This window comes from Callospermophilus lateralis, chromosome 20, assembly GCF_048772815.1.
Source record: "Callospermophilus lateralis isolate mCalLat2 chromosome 20, mCalLat2.hap1, whole genome shotgun sequence".
Classification (NCBI taxonomy): domain Eukaryota; kingdom Metazoa; phylum Chordata; class Mammalia; order Rodentia; family Sciuridae; genus Callospermophilus; species Callospermophilus lateralis.
The window spans coordinates 1,911,731-1,937,932 of NC_135324.1; the positions used below are offsets into that span (position 1 = coordinate 1,911,731).

General features: G+C 55.6%; 1 protein-coding gene across 1 annotated transcript; it reads right to left on the minus strand.

Annotated features, from left to right (window-relative positions):
- Positions 1–821: 821 nt before the first annotated feature.
- Acad9 (acyl-CoA dehydrogenase family member 9) lies at positions 822–26,202 on the minus strand. Its single transcript, XM_077106175.1, has 18 exons — positions 26,007–26,202; positions 21,769–21,862; positions 19,582–19,683; positions 17,369–17,475; positions 16,195–16,295; positions 15,418–15,496; positions 14,576–14,750; positions 11,729–11,802; positions 8,431–8,506; positions 7,454–7,524; positions 6,806–6,925; positions 5,709–5,837; positions 4,569–4,648; positions 3,850–3,976; positions 3,580–3,657; positions 2,858–2,986; positions 2,132–2,204; positions 822–1,318 (listed from the first exon to the last, which is right to left on the minus strand). Exons 1-18 carry the CDS (start codon positions 26,157–26,159, stop codon positions 1,218–1,220), a joined length of 1,869 nt encoding a protein of 622 aa, XP_076962290.1. The 5' UTR covers positions 26,160–26,202; the 3' UTR covers positions 822–1,217.

Here is a 26,202-nt window from a genome sequence, read left to right on the forward strand (position 1 = left end):
GTAAATACAAGCTGGGAAAACAAAACTGAACAAGAGATTTAGGTTTCAGCAGGGCGCGGTGGGGCACGCCTGTCATCCCAGTGGCTTGGGAGGCTGAGACAGGAGGATCGCAAGGTGGAGGCCAGCCTCAGCCACTTAGCAACGCCCTGAGCAACTCAGCGAGACCCTGTCTCTAGATAAAATATAAAAGCAGCTGGGGATGGGGCTCAGGGGTTAAGTGACCTTGAGTTTAATCCCTGGTACCAAAGTCACAAGACTTTATTTAGTCACTGAAACCGGAAGAAGGAACCAGCTTGGTCCACGGAGCCCTGGGCTCTCTGCATTGCCACTCTTCTTGGGGACCAACCACCCTCACAGCACAGGTAGACCCTCGCCCCACCCCAGGGCAACTTCCACAACAGGCTTCTTGGAGCCCCAAGTCACCCAGGGGTGACAGGAGCTTAAAGGCCACCAGGTGAAGCACGGGACCCCGTGTGGCTTGCGGGCGCTACCAGATGGTGACCGAGGGAAACGCAGAGGCCTGTTGAGGCCACCTACAGACGCCCCTCACCCTGTTCAGGAAGGGAGGCCGGTCCTTGCAAAGACACTGAGAAGCCCTGCGTGGGCATGAGGTCCCGCTGAAGCCACTAGAAGGATCCAAGAGAAGGGACACTTGTGGAGCCCTAAGGTCAGGGACCAGGCCCTGAACTCTGGTGTTTGGGGCTCTCTTCTCATGGGGTGAGTGACGACCAAAGGGTCAGAAGCCACTGCCAAAGGCTGGCTCTCAGGATCACGCTGGTGTCCCTTAAAGGCTGGCTCTGAAGAATGAGGTGATTCAAGGCCAGAGGGGACACGGACTGTGACATTTTATATTCCTTTCTGTTGAACACTCCCCAGCATGTGCCTCCTACTTGGAGGTGACAAGGGCACAGTTTCCCAGCTGTTGCTTGACCCTGTGGCTTGGTAGCAATGGCTGCCCGAGCCTCAGATGCCCGCGAGCTTCCTGCCACCAGCATGTCCCCAACCACCAGCACAGTGGCGACACTGGTGACAGCGATTCTCTTCCCTGTCTCTGCTCGGGAGCTGCGGTGCGGCCTCCTGCAGGACCTGCAGTCCACACCAGCGGGTGCACACGGGGACAGAAGGTAGGACCTGTGACTTCCTGCAGTTCTCCACCTTCTGAAAGGAGGGTCGTCTAGTGTCAGCTGAGGCCCAGGGACAGGGACACCGTCCTAGCATCAGGACGTCCTATCCAGAGGGTGGGCGCAGATGTAGGTCCGCTTCTCGAGGATCTCCCTGGACACTTTCTTAATCTGCTCATCCAGGTTCTCTGGAGCATCTGGGAGGGAAGAGAGGGACGGGGTGACCCTTCTGCCCTGGGACGACACTGTGCAGCTCAGGGGAGGGGGAGAGGCTTCGTGCTGAATTAAAAAGGGCTTGTCCCAGTCTCTTTTTGGTACTGGGGACAAAACCCAGGGGCCCTTGACCCCTGAGCCACCTCCGCAGCCCTATTTGCATTTTATTTAGAGTCAGGGTCTCCCTGAGTTGCTTGGGGCCTTGCTTTGGTTGAGGCTGGCCTCCACCTTCTGATCCTCCTGCCTCAGCCTCCTGAGCTGCTGGGGTGACAGGTGTGGGCCACTGTACTTGGCTTATCCTATTTAAAATGCCCAGACTGTAAGGGGCTAGGAGTGGGGACAGGATCCTGATCAGGAAATGGCCAAATGGAGGAGAAACCGTTTCATCCACCTTCTGTCGCATGTGGCAGCCCTGTGGCGAGCCTGGCTGGCCCCCAGCACCAGGAACCACTAGATGTCACCGGCCAGCGTCCTCGCCATCGACAACAGACCTGGGCTCGGCACTGATGCCGATCCAGAGCCTGCAGCCAACAGGACCGCGAGGGTCAGAGGAGACCCTGAGTGACACGTTCCACGCTGTGGCTCAGGAGGAGGGGGGTGACCAGGCACCCAGGGCAGCAGGCACCGAGGGGCATCCCCGAGGGCGGAGGCCTGTATAAAGCTACGTCCTCGTGACCTCCTCTGGGCGGGTGCCAGGACAGGGCTGGGCACTGGGGCGGGTGCGTCTCAGCTGGTCTCTAGATGGCAGGAGGCCATGGGGGCAGACCAGGCCTGGAATCCGTCCTGTCCCCACTTACTCTTGTCCAGCTGCGACAGGCTGAAGAGGTTCTGGACGTAGGCCTCCGTGCAGAACATGTTGGCCAAGAGGATCTGTGGGGGCCAGGGTCGGAGAGGACGGCTGCTCAGGGCCCTAGAGCTGACCCAGCCCTTGGCCCAGCTGGGCCCACAGGCCTGGCTCACGACTTCCGGTTCCAGCCCCGACCCCTAGCCACTCTGTCCCCTAGCGCAGGCTCCTCAGCCTCTGAGACATGCGCTATCTCTCCCGTGAGGTGGACGGCCACCCCGCTGACCATTCTGCCCGTGCCCTGGGCCAGCGCGCATGTGGCACGCAGGTGGACTGGTCACTTCGTCCCTTTCTTCTCTCAGGTAGGGGACCAAAGACGGCACATGGCCGGTTTCCTGGGCGGCAAGGACCGTCCTGTGGCCACAGTATGGCAAACCTGCCCAGCCTCCCGAGTGGCACCCTGGTGCGCCTCAGAACCTCGGCCTCTTCCAGTGACCGCCTGCACGCGCCATGGGCCCCGGCTCACCCGGCCCTCCTGTCCCAGAAGTCCCTGGTGGGGCTGCGCCACTCGGCCCTGGGCTTCCCCAGCCACCGGCTTCATTAAAGTGCAGCAGGACCAAAGGCCTGGCTCAGAAGTCCCAGCCCCGTGTCTCCCTGCGACTGCCACCTGCGCATGATCTGTCCCCAGGACCAGCTGCTGGACTGTCCAGCTCGCTGCATGGGGCTAGGGCGGGCTCACCTCGTGGTCGTGGTTTCTGAGTCCGATGCGGATGGAGCGGCTGGCCCGGGACAGCACGGCCACCATGCCGTACAGGTTGATGAGGACGTTGGCCACCCGCTTCAGCACCAGCTGCTCCTCCACGACAGTCTGTGGACGAGGCTCAGCGTGGAGACCAGCCACCTGGTCCCCTGGCCCTGCCCCCCGGACACACCTCTCCTTTTTTTGGTCCCAGGGATTGAACACAGGGACATTGACCCCTGAGCCCCGTCCCCAGCCCCTTTTATATTTTATTTAGAGACAGGGTCTCGCTGAGTTGCTTAGGGTGTTGATAAGTGGCTGAGGCTGGCCTCCACCTTGCGATCCTCCTGCTCCAGCCTCCTGAGCTGCTGGGATGACAGGCGTGGGCCACCCGCCCTCTTTGTCCTGTCTGCACTTGGGCAGGTGTAAGGCAAGCCCAGGTCCCAGGACTCGGTGTGCTAAGGTCACCTTCAGGAGCACCTGGGGTCATCCCCTGGACTCAGGGCAGGCAGACAGACTGTCCCCTCCCCTGGTTCCAGGGGGGCCTGTCTCCATCTAGAAGGTGCCCTGAGAAAACACACCCAGCAGGCGTTCCCAGGTGCAGGCGAAGCCAGCTGACTGCCCCTGTTCAGAGTGACCAAGGTGTCTGTCCCAGGCATAGTCCCAAAGGTGGCCGCTGGCCACCTGGCTGGCTGTGCCCCTGGCCGGCAGGGCCTGCTCACCTTTCCAAAGCGCAGCAGCAGATTCTCCACGGTGCGGCCAAAGTAGTACACGTTCTCCTCGAGTTTGTTGGCACTCTCCTGTGGCCAAAGGATAGGGCAAGGCTGGGCGCCCATTCCCCACTGGGCCCAGTCCTGTCCCATGTCACAGCACACAGCCCAGCGCTCCAGGAACCTCCTCCCCTGCAGGAACCCAGAGCCCTAGCGCACCCTCTGCATGGGACCCTGAGGCTGGGCGTCCCCACAGCGGGTCCACTTGCTGGGCCTACTCACCCCGAGGCTGGGGTGGACCACTCCAAGGTTGCCCGTCAGCCCCAGGTCCACGGTTCGGCCCAGAGAGTCCCGAATCCTCCGGCCAACGGTCTCCATGATGGTGGTCACGTTGCCCCGTTTAAGTTCACTGCAGGGAGTTCAAGGTCCCAGGACCTGAGCCCTGACTCTGGCCCCTGCTGCCACCAACACAGCCCCCTGCGCAACCCAGGGCCCTGTCGCCCACCCCAGCAGGACATGCAGGGCTCCTGGGCCCAGGGCGACTCTGGGCCTGCAGAGGGCAGCCGGGCCCCTCATGGGGCCTGTGCCTGTGGCCATCTTCCCCGACGAGGTCCTCCAGCGAAGGAGGCTGCCAAGTGCCATCTGCAGCTTGGACTCAGGCTCCACAGGGCTCTAAAGGCTGCCACCTGGGACCAGGGCAAGATGGGGCAGGAGAGGTGACAGCAGAGGAACTGGCCTCTTGCTGGCCTTGAGGACAGTCTCTCAGTTTCTGAAATGCTGGCCACCCCCGGGGTGGTGACAGGGCTGCCTATTGGGGGTGGATGGTGCTTGGGGACCGAGGGCTGTGTGACCCTAGGGCAGGCCTCTGTCCCCCGGCTGGAGGACCAGCCCCGGCCTGGCTTCCTCGGCCCCGCAAGGCTGTCCCAGGACCGGGCAGCCCTTCCCACTGCTCTCTGCTGGCCAGCCAGGGCCCTAGAAGCCACCGTGGGAATGTCACCTACTGGATCCTCTCGGTCAGGATGCGGCCGGCGTGCTGCAGGCCCGTCAGGGCGATGAACATCCGGAGAATCTCGTTGGTCCCCTGTGGTCAGCGGGGTGGAGGTCACCAGCTGGGCCAGGAGGTGGCCCAGCAGGGCTCCGGGATTGGCAGGCCAGGCAGTGCCCACCGCCCGCAGCAGTGGCTTCTACCTTGGTGGCACCCCGAGCAGGGCTGGGACAGGAGGCAGGGGCACAGGGAGGTGCCCATGGCAGACAGTTGGCATGACCTCTCGCGGGGACCAGTGCCTCCCCTGGCCAGCCTCGTGGGGTCACCAGACTCTGTGACCAAAATACCCCAGCTCTCCCGGGTGCCAGGAGCACAGGACACAAGGGACACAAGTCCGCTGGCTCTGGGCTGAGTGCCACCTTTATGCCCAGGTCCCTCCTGGAGGGCACAGCCCTGGCCTGGGGTCTCCTCGGCCCTGGGAGAGTTCCTGGATCCTCCCACCCGCGACCCTCGACGGCTCCAGACCTCGGTCATCATGTCCCCACTGTCCCTGACCCCTTTCCCAAGGCCACCATCTGAGCCAGGCCACAGGGGGAGGTGTGGCTGGTGCTTCTAGAAAGATCTCCTTGCTCTCTCTCGCTCTCTCCACCACCGGGGCTCGCCCTGAAGGTCCTGGGTGGGCCTGGCACGTTCTATTTCCCTGTTTCCTGGCCCAAACTGCCCCTCTCTAACCCTCATAAGGCCACCTTGTCCCCAAGGGCAAAGGGCACCTGCTTCACAGGACCCAGCTCCCCGGGAGGACGCGTCTTCCACTGCACGGGGACCACGCACCCTCGTCGCGCATCCCGGGACACCAAGGTCGTCTGGCCTGGCCCTGGCCCTGTCTGGCGGTCACTAAGCTGACCCTAGAGCTGGGACCAGAGCCCAGGTCTCCACAAAGTGCCTGTCCCACACCGTGTGTTGGAGGGAACTTGGTGAAGACCCACAAAGAGGTCCCAGGGGACCCTGGGCTCAGTCCTGAGCAGGCTGCTCGGCCTCCCCCAGCCTCTACCCTGGGCCACGCGGAGCTAGGAGGTTCCACGGGAGGCCACAGCGGGTCCTGGGCCCTGGGGAGCACTTCCCAGGGCTCCCGGGGACACGGCTGGACGGGTCTCACCTCGAAGATGAGGAGGATGCGGGCGTCACGCAGCATGCGCTCGTAGGGGTAGTCCTTCATGTACCCCGAGCCCCCCAGGATCTGTAGCGCCTCGCTGACGCACTGCCAGGCGCTCTCAGAGCTGAACACCTGCCACAGACCAGGGTGACGTCAGCACAGGGGCTCTTGGGGCCGAGTCCCTTCACGAGAACGTGGGCCTGGGGGAGCTGTGGCTGGGGACGGCTGGGGGGCTCTGTTGGCAGAACTGGGATTTGAGGACGAGACTGACCCCAGGAAGAAGTCGCCAGGTGACCATAGGCAAGGCCTTCGGCAAGCTCCCTCCAGGACCTCCCATGCCTCTTCAGCCTTCCTCTACCCCTTCCCTTCCTGGTCGCCTCCTGGGTTTTCAAGAACCACACGGGGCTGGGTGCTGGGTCACACGCCTATAATCTCAGCGCTCAGGAGGCTGAGGCAGGAGGATTGCAAGGTGGAGGCCAGCCTCAGCCACTTAGCGAGACCCTGTCTCTAAATAAAATCGAAAAAGGGCTGGGGACGAGGCTCAGTGGGTTCAATTCCCAGGAACTCCCCTACACCCTAAAAAAGAGCTCAATTAATTCCAGAGACCAGGGCCTTGTACCTGCTGGGCCACCCGCCCAGCCTGCCCGCCATCCGCCATCTTGTTTATTATAGCTAAAAATGACACTCTCCAAACCAAAGCATCGGGAAACTCGGGGATCTACCTTATGGAACATTCCAGAAAAAACATTCTGATACCACCAAGAAGCCCATGAGCTCAAAATAAAAGACGCCCTTCTCAGGAGAGCCCGGCTGCTGTTTTATGTACCCTGACTGATGATTGTGCTGGCTCCTGTGGGCACAGGCCACCAAGGGCCAGGCAGAGGTCAGCAGCCTGGGACACTGTTTGCTGCAGCTCCAGCCGCACCCTAGGGCCGCCCTCCTTAAACTTGGAGAGCTTCCCACAGGGCCACAGCATCAGGGCTGGACCAAGGACGAGCTGGCCTATAGACTACGGAGAGACAGAAAGTGGGGGCGACACTGTGGGGTGCAGAGAAGGGGCCGCCCTCTCTCGTGCCAGCTCTGGGCCGTGACAGGGTTACCTTCACCATGGCTGCTTCGATGGAGCAGTCAGGCAGCTCGGGCTGGTCGAGCATGCCTGCCGTGAGGTAGGCCATACTTTCCATGACGTAAGCCTTCTGAGCCATCAGGGCGAACTTCTCCTGGAAGGTTCAGGAAGACACAATCAGGAAGCAATCTGAGGGGGGGCTGGGGCGCAGGGTGCTGGCCTAGCATGTGCGAGGCCCTGGGTTCCATCCTCAGCACCAAAAAAAAAAAAAAAAAAAAAAAAAGATGCCACCTAAGCTAGGTGCAGTGGTGCGCACCTGTCATCCCAGTAGCTTGGGAGGCTGAGGCAGGAGGATCGCAAAGTGGAGGCCAGCCTCAGCCACTTAGCAAGGCCCTAAGCAACTCAGCGAGACCCTGTCTCTAAATAAAATAGAAAAAAAGCTGGGGATGGGGCTCCGTGGTGAAAAAGGGTTCAATCCCTGGTTAAACCCACAAAGAAGGTGGCCAGGCCAGAGGCCCTGCTGTCCAGGAGAGCCACGCCCAGGCGCGCTCATCAATGGGACTTCTGTCCAATGAGGCCTCACCCCGTCTTCTCTCCAAATCACCCACAAGACACTGCAGTACGGAGACAGCAACGGGACACACTTTCTACACCCACCAGGTGAAACTACAGCCCCTGGTACCTGAATCAATCCAAATTCACTAAGACGCTTGTTGAACTGCTTCCGCGTACAGGCGTAGTCAGCGGTCAGTTCTGAGAAGAGGGGTGAAAAAGAAGCAGAGCATTCCTGAGTAGCCAAAAATGATTCCCAAAGGCCACTGCTGTCACCTTCTAATACCCAGCAGGAACTAGCAGAGAGGTGTGGGCTGCCAGACGCCCTGGCCCACGCCCGTCACCCCAGCAACTCAGGAGGCTGAGGCAGGAGGATCGCAAGGCGGAGGCCAGCCTCAGCACTTAGTGAGGCCCTGAGCAACTCAGCGAGACCCTGGCTCTAAATAAGATATAAAAAGGGCTGGGGACGGGGCTCAGGGGTTGAGTGACCCTGGGTTCCATCCCTGGCACCCCCACTATCAAAAAATAAATAATAAATAAATCAAATCGGCTGACACCAGATGTCCCAAAAGTCAGAGCCCCACTTCCAGCGTCTCGGTCAGAGGCAGGACACTGCTTCTCCTGGGCCTGCAGGCAGTGGGCACAGGGGACCGACATGGGTTTTAGTCTTGGCACTGCTTATGTGGGAGCCTGGCCAAGCCCCAGCCAACACTGACTCCCCCGAGTGGCTGTGATAAGGTACCCAGGGGGTAGGCAGGGGGTGCCCAGCCGAAGCCAGTTCTCTGAAAGCTCTCACTGAGCCGGACTTAGGGCCCCTATCTGTGTCCCAGTGACTCAGGAGGCTGAGGCAGGAGGATGGCAGGTTTGAGGCCGGCCTCAGCCACTGAGTGAGGCCCTGTCTCAAGTCCCCTGATGCTCCAGGGGGAGGTGGAGGCCTGCCTGGGCCAGGCGGTCTCCAGGTGTCCACGTAGGGATAGGCGCATGGGCCCAGGCAGGTCGCTGGCCAACAGAAGAGGAGGGACACAGGGAATGCAGAGGCTCCTGGGCCAGAGTGGGGACAGCAGGGCCAGACAGTGCCACCGAGGGTCCCGGCCCTGACTTACCTACCAATCAGTTTCTTGAGCATCCCGGCCACCGCACTGCCCATGCTGAAGCGCCCGCTGTTGAGGATGTTCATGGCCACCTGGGGGGAGCAGGCAGTGAGGGAGGAGGGGACAGACCGCTCCTGCCTGTTTCCCACAGAAGGTTCTTCTTTTTATGGGGGGGGCCCTCGACCCCTGAGCCCCGGCCCCAGCCTGATTTTGTACTTTATTTAGAGACAGGGTCTCCCTGAGTTGATCAGGGCCTCATTTTTGCTGAGGCTGGCCTCCACCTTGAGATCCTCCTGCCTCAGCCTCCCGAGTAGCTGGGATGACAGGCTGCACCACCGCGCCTGGCCCCAGCACTATGATTTAAAAACAAATGTTGCCATGGTGATTGGTGAAAAATGACTGCTTTATACGCAGAGGAAAAGAGACTTCTGACATTTTTCTGGGTTACTAGTGTGCTTGCTGTCCTCATCCTGAACATGAAACAGAATGGCACACTCCAGTGAATCCAGAGGTCTCAGTGTGACCAAAGGCCAGGTGACAGTGAGCGGCTGCTAGGGGGGCTCTTCCCTCTTGGGTGGTCAAAAGGTTATATTAATAGAAGCAGCAGCCAAGTGACAGGGAGGGGCTGTTGAAAAATGGACTGAACATTGCCTTGGGAGAAACTGGGATGTAGAGCGTAGCTATAAACATAGGAGGAGGCCGGGGTGGGGCACACCAGCAGCTCAGGAGGCTGAGGCAGGAGGATCGCAAGGTGGAGGCCAGCCTCAGCCACTTAGCCAAGGCCCTCAGCAACTCAGCGAGACCCTGTCTCTAAATAAAATATAAAAAGGGCTGAGGACGGGGTTCAGAGGTTGAGGGCTCCTGAGTTCAATCCCTGGTACCCTTCCCCCCAAAAATAAAAATAAAAAAATAAAAATGAGGACAGTCTTATCAGGAATGTGACAACATCAGAGTGTGGAAACACTGTGCAGCACAAGGGTCCCATCCCCGTACCAAAAAAAGATTGTCATGACTCACTGATGAGTGGACTACACAGGCTGTAATATGCGACACACGAACTACGTAAGTGACGTGCGCGACTTCAAGATCTAGAACGCAACGACACTGTGAAGGCAGGCGACTCTGGGAGTGGGCGTCCCGGGCTTTCACCCAGGGTGCATGAGTGACCCCTACACTGCCCTCTTTCTAGTCCCTGTCCTGTGATCCCTGAGCAGCCTCCTCTGCCAGGAACCTGATTCTTGTGACCGCAGGCAGTGGGTGCAGGGGGCTGGGGTAGAGCTAAGTGGTAGAGCCTGCTGAGGTGAGGCCCTGGGCTCAGGCCCCAGCACCTTGAATAGAATTGGGTGGAATGGAAAAGAAAAGGGCCAAGGATTTGAAGAGATGTTTCTTCAAAGACTAGCTACAGATAAAGAAAGTGTGGTCCAGATACACAGTGGAATATTACGCAGCCTTAAAGAAGAACGAAGTGGTGGTATTTGCTGGAAAATGGATGGACCTGGAGACTATCTTGCTAAGCAAAATAAGCCAATCCCCCAAAAAACAGGGGAGAATGTTTCCTCTGATATGTGGGTGCTGATTCACAATAAGGTGGGGGGCATTAGGGAAGAAGAGAGGTGCTCTGGGTCAGGTGGAGGGGAGTGAAGAGAGAGGAGGGGATCTGGGGGTAGAAAGGAGAGCAGAATGAATGGAACATCGTCACCCTCTGTGGCGATGTGAGCCTACATCATGGACACCCACAGGAATGAGACATCATGCTCCACTCACCCGCTGTCACGGGTCACTAATTCTTAGAACAGCAATGAGAAGACCATATAGAGACTGCTATGAACCCGCGGAAAGACACTGAGCAGAACTGGTCATGAAAACAATGAAAACTTAACCCCACTGAGATCCCACTTGACACCCAAGGGATGGGTCTTCATTATTGGATTAGCATCAGCAACAAGGACCCAGCTTTTGACAATAATCCCAGCGGCTCAGGAGGCTGAGGCAGGAGGATCTCAAGTTGGAGGCCAGCCTCAGCAAAAGCGAGGCCCTGAGCAACTCAGCGAGACCCTATCTCTAAATAAAATACAGAATAAAGTTGGGATGGGGCTCAGGGGTCGAGGGCCCCTGGGTTCAGTCCCTGGTACCCCTCAAAAAAACACCCCCTACTGTGTGATTCCACTTCTGGGGAAACCACCGAACTGACAGATGCCCTGAAGCGCACAGTTAAGAGGTAGTTCCCAGAGCACAGGGGAAAGGTGGGGCCCGAGACATGGCATCACTCTGGTGACATTGCTCTGGTGTCCTGCAGTCAGAGGGGACGGCTGCGCAGCGTCCTGAGTACGCTGAAGACAACAGATGTGTGTGTCTTACGGTGGCAAATTTGAGGTCATGGGAATTGTTTCTTAATAAAAGAAGAAATCCAAACTGTTGAGGCTGGGACTCCAGATTGAGGGCTGTGTGTTGGCCTCTCTGGAGCCCAGAGGGGACAGGAGTCCCTTCCCTTTCTCAGGATGAGGGAGGCCTTGTGAGGAAGTGTTGAGAGCCACAGCCGAAGGGTCTCCAGCAAACTTTCAGACGACCAGCTGATGATTGGCTCACAGAGGCCCCAGCAACATCTAGCAACATCTAGCTGATTGGCTCCTCTGCGGTGATGCTCATTGGGCTGTTTCCCTGCCCTTTCAGGCCACGGAGCTGCTCATTGGGGGACTTTTTCGGCTCCGCCCATGCGACTCAGCCAATCGGCCTCAAGAGCAGGAGGATTGTGGGAGGTGTGGAGGCTGGTGGTTGGGGAGTGTGGCTTGTGGGAAGCCGGTGGTGGCAGTTGGGCTCTGAGGGTTTTTTCCTGAGGAGCTGTTTTGTTTGGTGTGTGTGGTTCTAAAAATAAAGTTAGTTTCTTTTGACAAGTGGCTCCTGAATTGTGCCCAGCCAGACTGCGGCAAGGAAGGAAGTCCAGGGCTAAGCAAAGACTCCTTTATCTGGGTTTGACTGGTCACCCATGTTTTTTTTTGGTACCAGGGATTGAACCCAGGGGCACTTGACCCCTGAGCCCCGTCCCCAGCCCTTTCATATTTTATTTAGAGACAGGGTCTCGCTGAGTTGCTGAGGGCCTAGCTAAGTGGCTGAGGCTGGCCTCTACCTTGCGATCCTCCTGCCTCAGCCTCCTGAGCTGCTGGGATGACAGGCGTGGGCCACCGTGCCCAGGTTGATTCATGCTGCTGACATACCAGAGAGTCACACCCAGCCACAGGTCAAGCATAGTCTGGTCTGCTAGGAGCAGGGACAGATAGAAAGTGGGACCTCCACGTGGGGCTCAGCCAGCTACTCACCTTAAAGCCACCTCCAACTTCTCCAAGGACATTTTCAACGGGGACCTTAGTGTTTTCAAAATGGACTTCACAAGCTGAAACATGAAATGTAGGACTTTAGCGGACAAATGCAAACCTCTGTCCCCCGGACCCCAGGCAGGTGGTGCACTCATTCTGTTAAGGTCTGGATCAATCAACACAATTGATAAGTTATTGATTATAGATCAAGAAATATGGATTAGTAAAATAGTAAGTAGAGCCATGGTGACTCCATCTTTGTTTTTAAGAATTATTAAAAATTTGAGGCTGGCGTTGTGGCTCAGTGGCAGAGCGCTTGCCTACATGCGGGGGGCACTGGGTTCAATCCTCAGCACCACATAAATGTCAAATGAAGATATTGTGTCCACCTAAAACTAAGAAATACACATTTAAAAAATTTTTTATTTTTCTGTGCTTCATCCATCTGCAAATATACTTGGACCCAGGATGTGGGGCCCAATTTGGTCTGCTCACTGCTTTTCTGAGCCCTTGAACCCTGGACCCTGGACAAGAATCCCAGTGGATCAGGAGGCTGAGGCAGGAGGATCGCAAGTTGGAGGCCAGCCTCAGCAACTCAGCAAGGCCCTAAGCTACTAGGTGAGACCCTGTCTCTAAATAAAATACAGAATTGCATGCAATTTGCAGACTCCATAGGATGTGGTTTTGTTCCTTGAATACTGGACCAGACAGCCTGGCGCCTTCTGTGACAGGTTGCTGCGGGTGGCAGAAGTGTCCCTGGCCAGGCAATAAGCTAACTCGTTTCAGATTCAGGTGTGCCCTGAGCCGTGTCCCTGTGCCGTTCAGCACGTGCAGGGACAGGACGGGGCAGAGCTCCTGTCTTGGTGGAGCTCAGGTGTTGGTCAGGGTGACAAAACTAGAAACTGCTGGTCCCCGTGGGCAGGACACTGGCTCCTTGATGTCACCTGTGCCACCCGGCCTTCTCTCGTGGGCCCTGCTCAATAGCAGCAGCACTACCCCCCCCCCCCCCCCGTAACTTTTGCAGACATGGGTTCCCTGCAGAGCTGGCCCCAGGCACCTGTCAGGCTGTCTTTAGAGAGCAGGTGGCGGAGGGGACTGGGCGGTGGCTCAGGGGCAGAGCACTTGCCCAGCGTGTGTGAGGCACTGGGGTCGATTCTCAGCACCACGTAGAAACAAATAAATAAAGGTCCATCGAAAACTAATAATGATCTTTAAAAAAATTCTTAACTGGTGCTTTATAATTATACTTCACGCTGGGACTCCCTGAGCCACAGCTGGACATGGACTCCCTGAGCCACAGCTGGACATGCGCGTGACATAATTTGCTTCATCTGGGAACTTCCCTCTCCTCCTCCTCTTCCCTCCCCTGATCCACTTGCTTTACTTGATGGATCTCTCTTCTATTATTATTATTATTATTATTATCATTATTTAAGTTACTGCATCATCCATTACATACATAAAAACAGGCCTCAGGCTGGGTGCGGTGGCCCACGCCTGTCATCCCAGCAGCTCGGGAGGCTGAGGCAGGAGGATCGCAAGGTGGAGGCCAGCCTCAGCAACTTAGCGAGGCCCTGTCTCTAAATAGTTTTAAAAAGGGCTGGGGACAGGGCTCTGTGGTCAAATTCCCCTGGTGAGCCTCACCGGCCCTTCATCTCTCTCCAGCTTCTACAGGGGAGAATAAAACCACGCCCTCCAACTTCCTGAGCCCAAAGCCAAGGTCTAGACCAGCTGAGGCCGAGAGCAGTCCCTTCCTCCACCGCCCGGTTCTGCACCAACTGTCCCCAGCCCCACAGCGACTGTGAAGAGGGTTTCCCTGGAACTCAGAGTCCCTAGGCCCCCCCAGGCAGGGAGATGCTGTGCAGGATTCTGCCACCTGGAAGGCAGGGTCCCCACAGAGGGGGGCCCAGGAGTGGCCATGGGAGCATGCGGTCCCCTCCAGAAGGCACACTGAGACCTCAACTAGAGGGGGCAGGAGGACCCCAGGATGGGTGGATGGGTGCAGGCCAACGAAGATCACCTGTCCCCAGTGAACGGCACTCAGCAGGGACAACAGGTGGCTTGGGAGGGCAGGAGGGGACGCAAGAGGACGCAGGCTCCAGCCAGGAACGAGGGGGTGGCCTGTCCTAGGATTTTACCTATGACACTTTTTTTTTTCCTTTTGGTACCAGAGATTGAACCCATGAGCACTTGACCCCTGAGCCCCGTCCCCAGCCCCATTTTGTATTTTATTTAGAGACAGGGTCTCCCTGAGCTGCTCAGGGCCTCACTGTTCCTGAGGCTGGCCTCCAACTTGATATCCTCCTGCCTCAGCCTCCCGAGCCTCTCGGATGACAGGTGTGCACCATCGCACTGGCTTACCCAGGACACTGGCTGTCGGCCTTTGTAATTTCTGTTCCTCTGATGGCCTTATCCCTCTGGAAGCCACCAAAGCTTAACACACAGAGCGGTGCCCAGCCGGTGACTGCAGAATGAATGAGTGATTTCCAGGAGCTCACCTATCACCAGGGAAGTCTTCAATGGCCTTTCTACCAACAATGTTGACTTCATGCCCAAACTATTTATTTGTGACTGGGAACTGAACCCAGGGAGTACTTCATGACCACGCTTCACCCAAAGTCCTTTTTATTTTGAGACAGAGTCTTGCTAAGTTGCTGAGAGTTCATTGTGGAGGCTGGCCTCAAAGTTGAGATCCTCCTGCCTCAGCCTCTTGACTCACTAGAATTACAGGTGCTTCCGTGCCTGGCTCCATAAGGATTTAAATCTTATTTTACCTGGATATTTGGACAGAGCAGAGGGCCAGACACACACTGTCACATAGACACACACATAGACACACACACGACTTACTGTTGGAGCCCCGAATGCCTAATTTATCCTCCGGTTTCCCATTAGTGACGCCACCAAAGTCCCTTTCCACTATGAAAGCTGTCATCTTGTCTTTTACTGAGCCATCGGAATCGACCACCTCAGTCTTGGCAAACACAGTGAAGATGTTGGCCAGTCCCCCGTTGGTGATCCAGACCTGAGGAGAGACAGCAAGGGGTCCTCAGAGAGTCCTCTCGGCTCCACCACCACCTGTGAGGCCCCAACCGTGGAACTTATTTTCATCTTTTTTTGGCACCAAGGATTGAACCCAGGGGTGCTTGACCCCGGAGCCCTGTCCCCAGCCTTTTTTATATTTTATTTAGAGACAGGGTCTCGTGGAGTTGCTGAGGCTGGTCTCCACCTTGCGATCCTCCTGCCTCAGCCTCCTGAGCTGCTGGGATGACAGGCGTGTGCTTTACTTCGATCTTGATTCAAGAGGCATGAGCTAATTTGGGAAATCTGAATGGCGACTAGATAGTAAGAAAGCGATAACGGTATCCCAGCTGTCTCTTAGGGGTCCATGTTTGAACTGTGACAGATGCAGTCAAGGACGGGCACCGTCCCAGACCTACAGATGCATGAAATTCTATGCAACTAGGACTTCTGGCTCGAGGCGCAGCTGGGAGTCCAGCATCAGGGACACTGTGGCCAGGCCTGGCTCTGTCACCAGAGGGACAGAGGACCCGTGCAGGCCACTTGAGGACTGAGCACTGCACCTGCTGGGTAGTCAGCAGAGGGTCACAGACCTGGGCACAGGAAGAGGCCCAGCGGTGGCAGAGAAGGTGGTCACCAAGACCTGACAGGGCGGGGTGGTGAGGCTGTACCTTGGAGCCATTGAGGACGTAGTGCTTCTTATCTTCACTTAATGTGGCCCTGGTCTGGATGGAGGCGGCGTCACTCCCGCTGCAGAGACAGAGAGACGTGGGTGAGACGTGGGGCAGAGAGTCGGCAGAGAGCCTGGAAATGGAGGGTCTTAGGAGTGAAGTCCATAGGAGGCGACACAGCCTCTAAACACAGGGTCAGACCACACACAGGGTCAGCTTTAAAGCTGGGTGTGGTGGTGCACGCCTGTCGTCCCAGTATCTCAGGAGGCTGAGGCAGGAGGATCGCAAGGTGGAGGCCAGCCTCAGCAACTCAGCGAAGGCCTAAGCAACTTAGCAAGACCCTGTCTCTGGATGACCGTTCCAGGTTCCCCAGTGAAGGGAGGCAGCATTAGGCGTGGCCTGGTCACAAGACCTCAACTTGAGTCCTACCTAGTCCTGTCCCTATCTAGCTATGTGACATCCCCCACAGAGCCTCCAACTCCTAATCTGAAGATGGAGACCCACTGCGTGCGCGCCGCGTGTCCTGAAAGGTGCTTGGATGCCCGAGGGCCAAGGGGACTGTCAGTCACAAACACTGGGGTGACAGAGGCTGGTGGATCTTGTTGGGAATGAGAAATTAGGCAGAGGTAAGAGAAGTGGCCAGAGAGCAGCTGCAAGTCTCTGCCAGGCCTCAGGTGGGGACGGAATGAGGTCAGCCACTCCTGATAACTGCCCTCTGTCCCCAGGAGCCCTGGACATGGCCCGTGGCTGTGGGAGTTGGCTCGGGGGAGGGCGGACCTGGCTGGCTCCGTGAGGCAGAAGGCGGCGATGTGCTCCCCGGACGCCAGTCTGGGCAGGTACTTGGCCTTCTGTTCTTCGGTGCCAACCAAGATGATCCCCTGAAAGAAACGCACAGACATTTTTTATTTGTTTCTTTTGGCTACAAAGGACGGCAGAGTACATTCTGGGACATGTCCCACCTACACGGGGTGTGACGTCCCATTCCTGTGGCTGGACCTGCTGTGGGGTGTCCCTGGACGTGGGTTCCTATGTGAACATGGGAAAGTGATGTCCATTCACTCCCCTGTCTCTCCCAGTCCCCTCCCCTCCCTTCCCTCCACTCCCCTGTGTCTCATCCAGTGAACTGCCATCCCCCCCCTTATTGTGGGTCAGTGTCCCCATATCAGAGAGGACACTCCGCCTTTGGTTTTTGGGACTGGCTTATTTCACTCAGCATGATCGTCTCCAGCTCCACCCATTTACCAGCAAATGCCGTCATTTCGTTCTTCTTTAAGGCTGCGTAATATTCCACTGGATATATAGACCACAGTTTCTTTATCTATTTATCTGTTGAGGGGCACCTAGGCTGGTCCCTAAGTCTCCAGACTGCTTTCCATAGTGGTGACACCATTGGCACTCCCAGCACTGTGGGGTGAACCTTTCCCCCACATCTTTGCTAAGATTCTATTACTTATGTTCCTGACAATCGCCATCCACAGGCTTGTCTTGGCTGTGAAGAGTCGAGAGTGAGTCCTGATGTCCCTTGTGAGGATAATGCTGATGTCCTGCCAGAGAGGACAGCAGGTGCCCAGAGCTGATGGCCGCAGGTGGGGGCTGGCTGCCGAGAGGCCCCTCCTGCGCCTGCCCCAGGACAGTGCCTTGGGCTTAGACTCTGGGACCTTCATCCTGACCCTTCCCCTGCATGGCAGGGCGCCCAGGGCCTGGACTGTCCTCCTCTGAGTCCCCACTTTGTGATCTCCAAGTGGGGGCTGCCCCCTCCTAGCAGGTGCTCTGGATAATGGGAGGGGAAGATGTAGGAGAGCTGGGACCATGCACAGCCAGTGTCCCCAAGGTCCCCTGCTCTCTGGGGAGGGGAGCTGGGCCTGCGTCTCTTTCCTGATGTATACACTGAGACCTGATCCTGCCCCCTGTCCCCTTCAGAGAGCCCCAGGGAGAAACCCCAGCATCTGACCTTGAGGCCGATGGCTTGGTGAGCTGCCAAGGTCACGGTGATGGAGCCGTCGAGGCTGATGATCTCCCCTAGACGAGCGTACATGGTGTTGGAGAGGCCCAGGCCACCTAGGAGGGAGGGACCAGTGTCAGTCACAGTTCAGCCCACCTCCTCCCATTAAGGCACAAGGTTTCACTGCCTTTTATTTCTTTTGAATTATGTAAGTCAAACTGGGTCACCATTAAAAAAACAAAACCACACCAGGTGCGGGGGCACATGTCTGCAATTCCAGAGGCCCAGGAGGCTGAGGCAGGAGGATCGCAAGGTGGAGGCCAGCCTCAGCAACTTAGTGAGGCCCTAAGCAACTCAGCGAGACCCTGTCTCTAAATAAAATTGAAAAAGCGCTGGGGACGGGGCTCAGGGGTCAAGTGTGCCAGGTTCAATCCCCAGTTCCCCCCCAAAAAATCATAATAAAACCTAGGGCTGCATACACATTGGGCAAGTGTCTCCCCTATGAGCTACACCCCACTTTTTTAAAAAAAAAAACGTTTTTTGAGACTGGCTAAGTTACTGAGGGTGGCCTCCAACTTTTTTTTTTTTTTAATATTTTTTTAATTGTCAATGGACCTTTATTTTTTACTTATTGATACACAGTGCTCAGAATCGAACCCAGTGCCTCACACATGCTAGGCAAGCGCTCTGCCACTGAGCCACAACCCCAGTCCCCCTCCAACTTTGGATCCTCCTGTCTCAGCCTCACAAGTAGGTGGGATTAGGCATGTGCCATGACACTCAGCTGACACATAGACTTTTTTTTTTTGGTACCAGGAATTGAACTCAGGGGCTCTTAACCCCTGAGCCCCGTCCCCAGCCTTTTTTTTATATTTTATTTAGAGACAGGGTCTCACTGAGTTGCTCAGGACCTTGTTAAGTTGCTGAGGCTGGCCTCCAACTTGCGATCCTCCTGCCTCAGCCTCCCTAGTTGCTGGGATTACAAATGTGCAAGGCCTCAATCAAAAGACTTTGTCTTGCCGGGTGCAGTGGTGCAGGCCTGTCATCCTAGGGACTTGGGAGGCTGAGGCAGGAGGATCACGAGTTCAAAGCCAGCCTCAGCCAAAGCGAGGCGCTGAGCAACTCAGTGAGACCCTGTCTCTAAATAAAAAGCAAAATAGGGCTGGGGGGACAGGGCTCAGGGGTCCAGTGCCCCTGAGTTCAATCCCTGGTACCAAAAAAAAAAAAAAGACTTTGTCTTAACTCCTTTCAGTTTTATTTGGCGGGGAAAATCTGAAGCTTTCTGACTAGAGTATGGGTAAAATCATAGGGTGGAGTCCGTAATCCCTGTGTACAGGAGACAGCTGGGGGTGGGGTGGCTGTTGGTGGCACAGGGACTCAGAAGCAGGAAGGAGCCACACAGGGTGGGCCTAGACTAAGGGCGGGGATCCAGGCTCAGTCAGCAGAAGGGCCCAGTTTCTAGTACCAGGGCTTCTCCAAATTCTCCCATGGCCTCCAGGGAGACAGAGAAGCAGCTCAAGATCAGTAGGGTGCGGTGTGCACACCTATAATCCCAGCGACTCTGGAGGCTGAGGCAGGAGGATTGCTAATTGGAGGCCAACCTCAGCTTACCCTAAGCAATTCAGCGAGACCCTGTCTCTAAATAAAATATAAAAAAGGCTGGGTCTGGGGCTCCATGGAAGGGCACTTGCCTAGCAGGTGTGAGGCACTGGATTCGATCCTTAGCACCAGGTAAAAATAAATAAATAAAATCCAGTTATACCGCTGAATGCTGATCTGGCCTCAACTTTCTCCTTGGTTGGTCTTAGTGTGGACCAGCTCTAGGTTAGGGACCAGCAAGAAATTATGGTACAGATTTGACAGCCCCTGTGTTCTGCTACAGGAAGTAAGGCCTCTCTAGAGACCAGGCAGGGGAGAGAACAGAAAGAGAGTCTTCTGTGGATGGCTGTGGAAACACACTCAACAGTGCGTCTCCAAAGGACCCGCTGCAGCCCGGAAATGTGCCTGACCCTTAAAGCACCACCGAGCCCTGTCTGGCCCACACCTGCAGAGCCTCTATGATGGCCAGTGGAGGCCGCCCCAGCAAGGCCCGGGGACAGGCAGGGCGAAGGACCAGGAGCCACCATTTGGTCTAGGTAGTGTACCTTCACAACAGCGGCCTCTCAGGGAAACGCAGAGTGACTCTGACAAGCCACACCATCTGGGGAGGCTCCTCCACTTACCATATTCTTCCGGGACCTGCATTCCAAAGAGGCCCAGGCTTTTCAACTTTTCCAGGGTGTCGTCCGGGATTTTCCCCTCCCGGTCAATTTTCTGAGAATCCACTGAGAAAAGAAAACGTCTTGATGAAACAAAATAGGAGCAAGCCATCTTCATGCCGAGAAAGAGACACAATGTTTTTGGCAGAGCATGCGACCCCAGTGCCAGCAGTTTCTCAAAACTGCTCGAAACTTCTAGAAGGATTCTCGAAAATTCTCAAAACTGTCTAGTGATGGTCACACCGAATCACTGACTTGATTTGATGTAGTTTGTAGAATTGTGGTTTAAAGCCAGCAGGGCTAGGTGGCTATCTGCTGACCTGGTCACTGGTCGCCTGGTGTCTTAGCCATGTGAGATAGCGGTCAACTCATGCTTATGAGATGCAGATGCCTGCACATGCTTGACTCGACTGTCCAGGAAATGGGGAGGCACACAACTCCTGGTGTATGGCTGCAACACTTGGCCAACCCCCATCCAGGCAGTGACCAGGGCTCCCTTCACCCCACTGTCCAAAAGCCTCCACAGTGTCACCACAGTCTGCAGGCTGAGCCCCACCCCCAGCTCTTTTTATATTTTATTTAGAGATAGGGTCTCGCTGAATTGCTTAGGGTAAGCTGAGGTTGGCCTCCAATTAGCAATCCTCCTGCCTCAGCCTCCAGTCTGATCAGCATCGATTCATCCATCACCCACAAGGGCAAAAGGGAACAGTCTCTAGCACGGGATTAGAAAGCGTGTCCTTCCTATGTGTTACAGTAATGCTTTTCTGTATGTGTGTCGGAGGGTTACTGGGTATTGACCTCACGGACACTCGACCCCTGAGCCCCGTCCCCAGCCTATTTTGCATTTAACTTACAGACAGGGTCTCACTGAGCTGCTTAGGGCCTCGCTATTGCTGAGGCTGGCTTTTTCCTGCCTCAGCCTCCCGAGCCACTATAATGACAGGCGTGTGTCACAATACCTGGCCCATCAAGAACCCCTCCTTTTTTTTTTTTTTTTAATTTTTTTAGTTGTCAATGAACTTTATTTTTATGTGGTGCTGAGAATCGAACCCAGTGCCTCACACATGCTAGGCAAGTGCTCTACCACTGAGCCCCAGCCCCAGCCCCCCATCCAGAATTTTTGGCACAAATTATTCAAGGCCTACACACTAAAAACCCCACGCATAAAACACTAAGAGAAAATAAAATGACCTAAATAAGGGGGGAGATAGGCCAAGATGCTGTACTCTCAGTTCCCCATCACGCTGATTCATGAATTTTCTGAAACCCCAGCCAATGCCGCAGGCCTGCTGAGAACAGAAGGCTGATTCTAAAACGCCCTGGGAGTCCAAAGGGCCTGGAGTCCACATGACTTCAGAAGAGAGCCAAGCTGAAGGGCCAGCACTGCCCAGTTCTAGCTTATTAGAAGGCCCAGTAAATAGGTCAAGGGGATGTTTGTGGGAACAGGAGAGAATGCAGGATTCAAAACAGACCCACACCTAAATGGTCCATCTAGTTTTGATTTGAAAAGAAAAGACAGATGAAAATTGTTACGGACCTGGTGGTTTTCCCATATACGATACAAAAAGCGCAAACTAGCAAAGAAAAATTTTGCACTTTATCCACATTAAAAACTTTTTACTGGTTTTTTTTTTTTTGGTATCAGGGATTGAATCCAGGGGCACTTAACCACTGAGCCACATCCCTAGCCCTTTTTTATATATTTCATTTTGAGACAGGGTCTCACTGAGTTGGTTAAGGCCTCGCTAAGTTGCTGAGGCTGGCCTCCAACTTGGGATCCTCCTGCCTCAGCCTCTCAAGCCACGGGATTATAGGCATGGAACACTGAGCCTGAATCTCAGATAGCTTTTTATAAAAGCTTTAAATAAAGCAGCAATTTGTATGGTCCCTAAAGCAAGGTATTAATGAATTAATGACCCTCAAGAGGACCTCCTTTATACTGATACTGCTCCTAATATAAATATCGATGTGGGATGGGGCAGTGGCTCAGTGGTAGAGCACTTGCCTAGCATGCGTGGGGCACTGGTTAGATTCTCAGCACCACACATAAATAAAATAAAACCCACCAACAACTAAAATATATATTTGAAAAACTATTGATGCAATCACTCTTACAAGGAAAATGAGAAATGATGAAGAAACCACACTTACCCTCTTCATTGAAGAATTTTTCCACGGGTCCCACAAACTGATTGATTTCGTTAAGTTCATCTTGGCTAACCTCTGGAAATGGGAAGACTCCTTTCTAAAAATGACAAACATTTACTAAGCATTATTATTATTATTATTATTATTATTATTACTTGGTATTGGCAATTGAACCTAGGGGCACTTAGCCCCTGAGCCCCATCCCCAGCCCTATTTTGTGTTTTATTTAGAGACAGGGTCTCCCTGAGTTGCTCAGGGCCTCACTAAATTGCTGAGGCTGGCTTTGAAGTCGTGATCCTCCTGCCTCAGCCTCCCGAGCTGCTGGGATTCCAGGTGTGTGCCACCAGGAATTCCAGCAGCTTGGGAGGCTGAGGCAGGAGGATCACAAGTTGGAGGCCAGCCTCAGCAAAAGCAAGGTGCTAAGCAACTCAGGGAGACCCTGTCTCTAAATAAAACACAAAATAGGGCTGGGGACGGGGCTCAGCGGTTGAGGGCCCTGGGTTCAATCTCTGGCACCCCTCCCCTCAACAAAAGGCTGCTATTGGAGAACACACTGAGGTTGCCAGGCCTGACTCCCCAGAGCTGCTGTCCCTCCTGCCACTGCCAGGTGACTCCCTGAGCTTTCTGTGCCAGAGAGGAGGATCCCACTATTCCTCTTGCAGCTGATCAACACTCCCTGTGCTGAGGGTGTGCGGGGTGTGGTCACGGGGCGAGGCCTGGTTGTGCAACACATCAACCTGAACTCAGCCTGGGCGCGGCTGCTCCTTAGATGTGGGGACTGGGCCACTCCAAGGCCTCTCTCTGAGCCAATTTCACTTTAATCCCACATGATCCTGATCATTTCAAAAGCACCTGGGACATTCAAAACAGGTCATGTGTGCTGCAAGATGCAGGAACTAAATCTCAGTGTCTGATTCTGGCTCTGCTCCTGTCCACAACTGTGGCCTACAGAGTGACTTAGCCTCCAGGCTCTGATTTGTCACCGTGAACGGCCAAAGAGGCCAGGACGCCCTGCTGGCTTTTGAATTCATCTGGCAGTGGCCTGCACCACGGGCCTTCCGGGTTCCAGTCCCCGCTTTGGCTGCTCCCATGACATGAGGATGTGGCTTTGGACACACAGCAGCCTAGCACAGATGGATCACCAGAAGGGACAGAAAACACGTGAATGATGAGAATAAGAGGAACCATAAGTCAGGGCCAGGAGCTCTGCCTTTCCTCTTGGGACCCAGGTCATCTCCTGGGTCACCAGGTGACCCAGGAAGTACTTCAGACGAGTCCTCCACCTCCCTGTACCCTGCACCTCGAATCTGTCACCTGACTAAACTGTGTCAGTGTGTCCTCCAATCTGTCTGCTCCTCTCTGGCCCCAGGACTGCAGGGTTTTGGCCCTAACCAAAGTGACAGCTGACTGGTGGGAACCCCTGATCTCCCCCTCACGACACTGTCATCCAGGGGTCTAGAGAGGAAACACACAGGTGACTTTCACTTGGCAGGCTTAGCACAAAGCTGTCCCTTTCCACGAACGAGGACACAGAGGCCACAACTGCCCTGGTCACATTTGTGTTCACGGCCTCCCTGGACATCTGGGCCTTGTGCGTCCTGAGGGGTATTGATTCGGGATGAGGACAAAAGGCAGACTGGCACCTGAAAGCCACCAGCAAAGGGTTACTGCTGCAGGAGGGAGGTCCCGGGGAGGGAAAGAGCAAACACTGACATCATCAGACCAGAAGGGAATGGGGCGCATCCCAGAGGGAGTTTGCAAGTTTAGAGAGCAGCAAGCCCTGCCCGTCAGCCACCTAAGACAGAAGCCAAACGTGTTAAGACTCAGGAAGCCAAGGCTGCTCATGGCAGGCGACCTCTCATTTATCCCAGTGGTCCCCCAGGGACAGCAGGACAACTGAGGGCAGTGTGGTAACCCCTGGATTGAGGGTCTGGAAGATCTGTCCTTATTCTGAGGTTTTAAGTGGTGCCACAGACCTGCTCAAGACCCAGAATGCTGCATAGACGGTGGCAACCTGATTCAGGGTCGGTGAAGGGAAGGTACCTAACACTGGTCGGGTTTAAAGAGGACCCGAAAGTACAGAAAACTCGTGAACTCTGAGAATAAGAGGAATCAAAGGTAATGCCAGGAGACTGGCAAAGCCTTTCTATTAGCTGTGGAAAAATTAGGCTAGTGGGAGGTGCAGGACTGGATGGGGACCAGGAATAAACTCCCAGATACAGCCCAGTGTGGTGCATGCATGTCATCCCAGCAGCTCAGGAGGCTGAGGCAGGAGGATCGCAAGGTGGAGGCCAGCCTCAGCAACTTAGTGAGGCCCTAAGCAACTCAGTGAAACCCTATTTCTAAATAAAATATAAAAAGGGGCTGGGGATGGGGCTCAGTGAGTAAGCACTGAGTAAGTTCAATTCCTGATGGCAAAACCTAAATAATTAAACCCCAGCAGATATGCTAATTACAGATACCCATTACAGCCCCGAAATGGAGCTTCTGAGCAGAAAGGTAGACAAAAAAAGTCTGGAATCGAGGAAAGAAATACAGGCTGGAGAAGCAAGTTTGAGTCATGAGGACATGGATGGCATTTAAAGCCAGGACACTAAACTAGGCCATCAAGAGGGTAATTATAGATGCAAAGAGGTGTTCTTATGCTGCACCTTAGAAAATCCAAACTGCAATCAGGCTGGTGGGAACCACGGGCGATCGTGTAGAGGTGAAGGACCCAAGAAGAAACCAGCAAGGACACAGGGAGAGAGTAGTTTCCAGAAGGTAATGGAGTGCAGCCAAGGAGACAGAGCACTGAACTATGTCAGGGGCCACCGGTGGGCTTAGGAGGAGGAGGAGGACTGAGAATAGATCCTTAGATGTGACATCATGGAGGTCACGGCTGACTTTGATGTCAGGGACAAAGCTTGAATGGTTCAATAGAGAAAATAATTGATATGGAAGAGAAAGGAAATGCATGCCCTTGAGTGGATGAGAAGGCTGGTGTGCAATGACTGAAGTGGCCATTGTCAGGAGTACTGGGCACCCATGACCGGCGGGTGGGTGACCTGCAGGGGTCAAAGTTCTCCTCTAGCTACTGTTCTGTGTCAGTGTGTCCTCCAATCTGTCTGCTCTTCTCTGGGAAGCACCACGGATATGAGTGGGGGTGGGGACAAGGTGCCAGCGGCTTAGTGACTGAAAGAGGACTAAGAGATTCCAGCTTTTCTTCATTGCACAACCGGGAGTCAGACAGCCCCAGGACAAAGCACCCACACACCCAGGCTTTGGGGGAAGATGGTTTCCCTCATTTTAAAGCTGCTAGCTCTGCCCTTTCCAGCAGGGCAGGTCACTCCTGGTCCCAGTCCCACCTTCTGCCTCTGTAATGCCATCTACCTAAGGGCTTGTCCTGACAACCTGGGGCAGAACGATCTAGAGCCAGGGAATAACATTTTTGCGGGGCACAGGATCAGATCGCATTCTGACTAAGCCCAAAGAAGTAGGGGGTGACCCCTGTGGCCACGCCCACTTTGTAAAGCGCCAAGGGACAGAGAAGAGAAGTCGTCAGTCCAAGGAAGCGAAAGTAATTCGCCTTGAAGTCACCACTTTTTCTTTTTTTTCCCTTTTGGGTCGTGGGGACTGAGCCCAGGGGGGGCCCTCGACCCCTAAGTCCCCATCCCCAGCCGTTTTGTGAGCGTTTTATTTAGCGACAGGGTCTCCCTGAGCTGCTCAGGCTGGCTTGCACCTCGTGACCCTCGTGCTCGCTCACCCTGTGGGATCACAGCCGGGGGCTCAGCCGTGTCCCTTCAGTGTCGCAGAGAGCAGGGGACTCTGCATTTCCAGTCTCCCGGGGGCTCACGCACACCGCCCGCTCCAGTTTGGGGTGGGGGTGGGGGTCAAAGGATTTGATTTTAAAGCCGCAGAAAAAGGTGGAAAAAAGAAAAAAAAAACCCAGGGCTCCCTGACCCAGCTGTGGCTCTGGGATCTCGGACAGGACGGCGTGGGACAGGCACCTGATGGGCGAAGCCCAAGGGCCCCGGGGAGCGCCGGGCTGAGCCGCCGAACAGAGCCCCGGATCCCAGAGGCGGCTCCGCACAGGCCCCGGCCGGAGGCTCGGCAAGGCCCTGCCCTCCTCCCTGCGCGGGCCCCCCGGGCCTCGGGGACCTGGAGTCTGGGCGCCGTCCCCCGGGGGTGCCCGGCGGGCAGGTTCGGGACGCCGCCGGAGCCAGCCGCCGAGCGCGCAGAGGCCGCCCGGGCTCCTTTACCTTCTCGATTTTGCCCAGGAAGAGCTCCTTGGCGAAGGCCCGGCTCGGCGGACTAGTACTCAGCGGGCGCCGGCTCGCGCTGAGGGCCACCAGAGCCCGGCAGGCTCGCGCCGCCGTCGCCGCCCGGCGCAGGAAGAGAGCGCAGCCGCTCATGCCGCCCGCGTCCGCTCGGGGAGTTCTGTCACCCCCAGCCCGC

Bases quoted from the DNA above. Each gene is read 5' to 3' on its own strand.
- Acad9 (XM_077106175.1), bottom strand. From the start codon at position 26,159: ATGAGCGGCTGCGCTCTCTTCCTGCGCCGGGCGGCGACGGCGGCGCGA. The intron at 7,525-8,430 runs GTAGGTAAGTCA...CCCTCTTCTCAG, and splicing joins GATGCTCAAGAAACTGATTG to AACTGACCGCTGACTACGCC. The intron at 2,205-2,857 runs GTGAGCCCGCCC...TGGCCCCCACAG, and splicing joins TCAGAAACCACGACCACGAG to ATCCTCTTGGCCAACATGTT.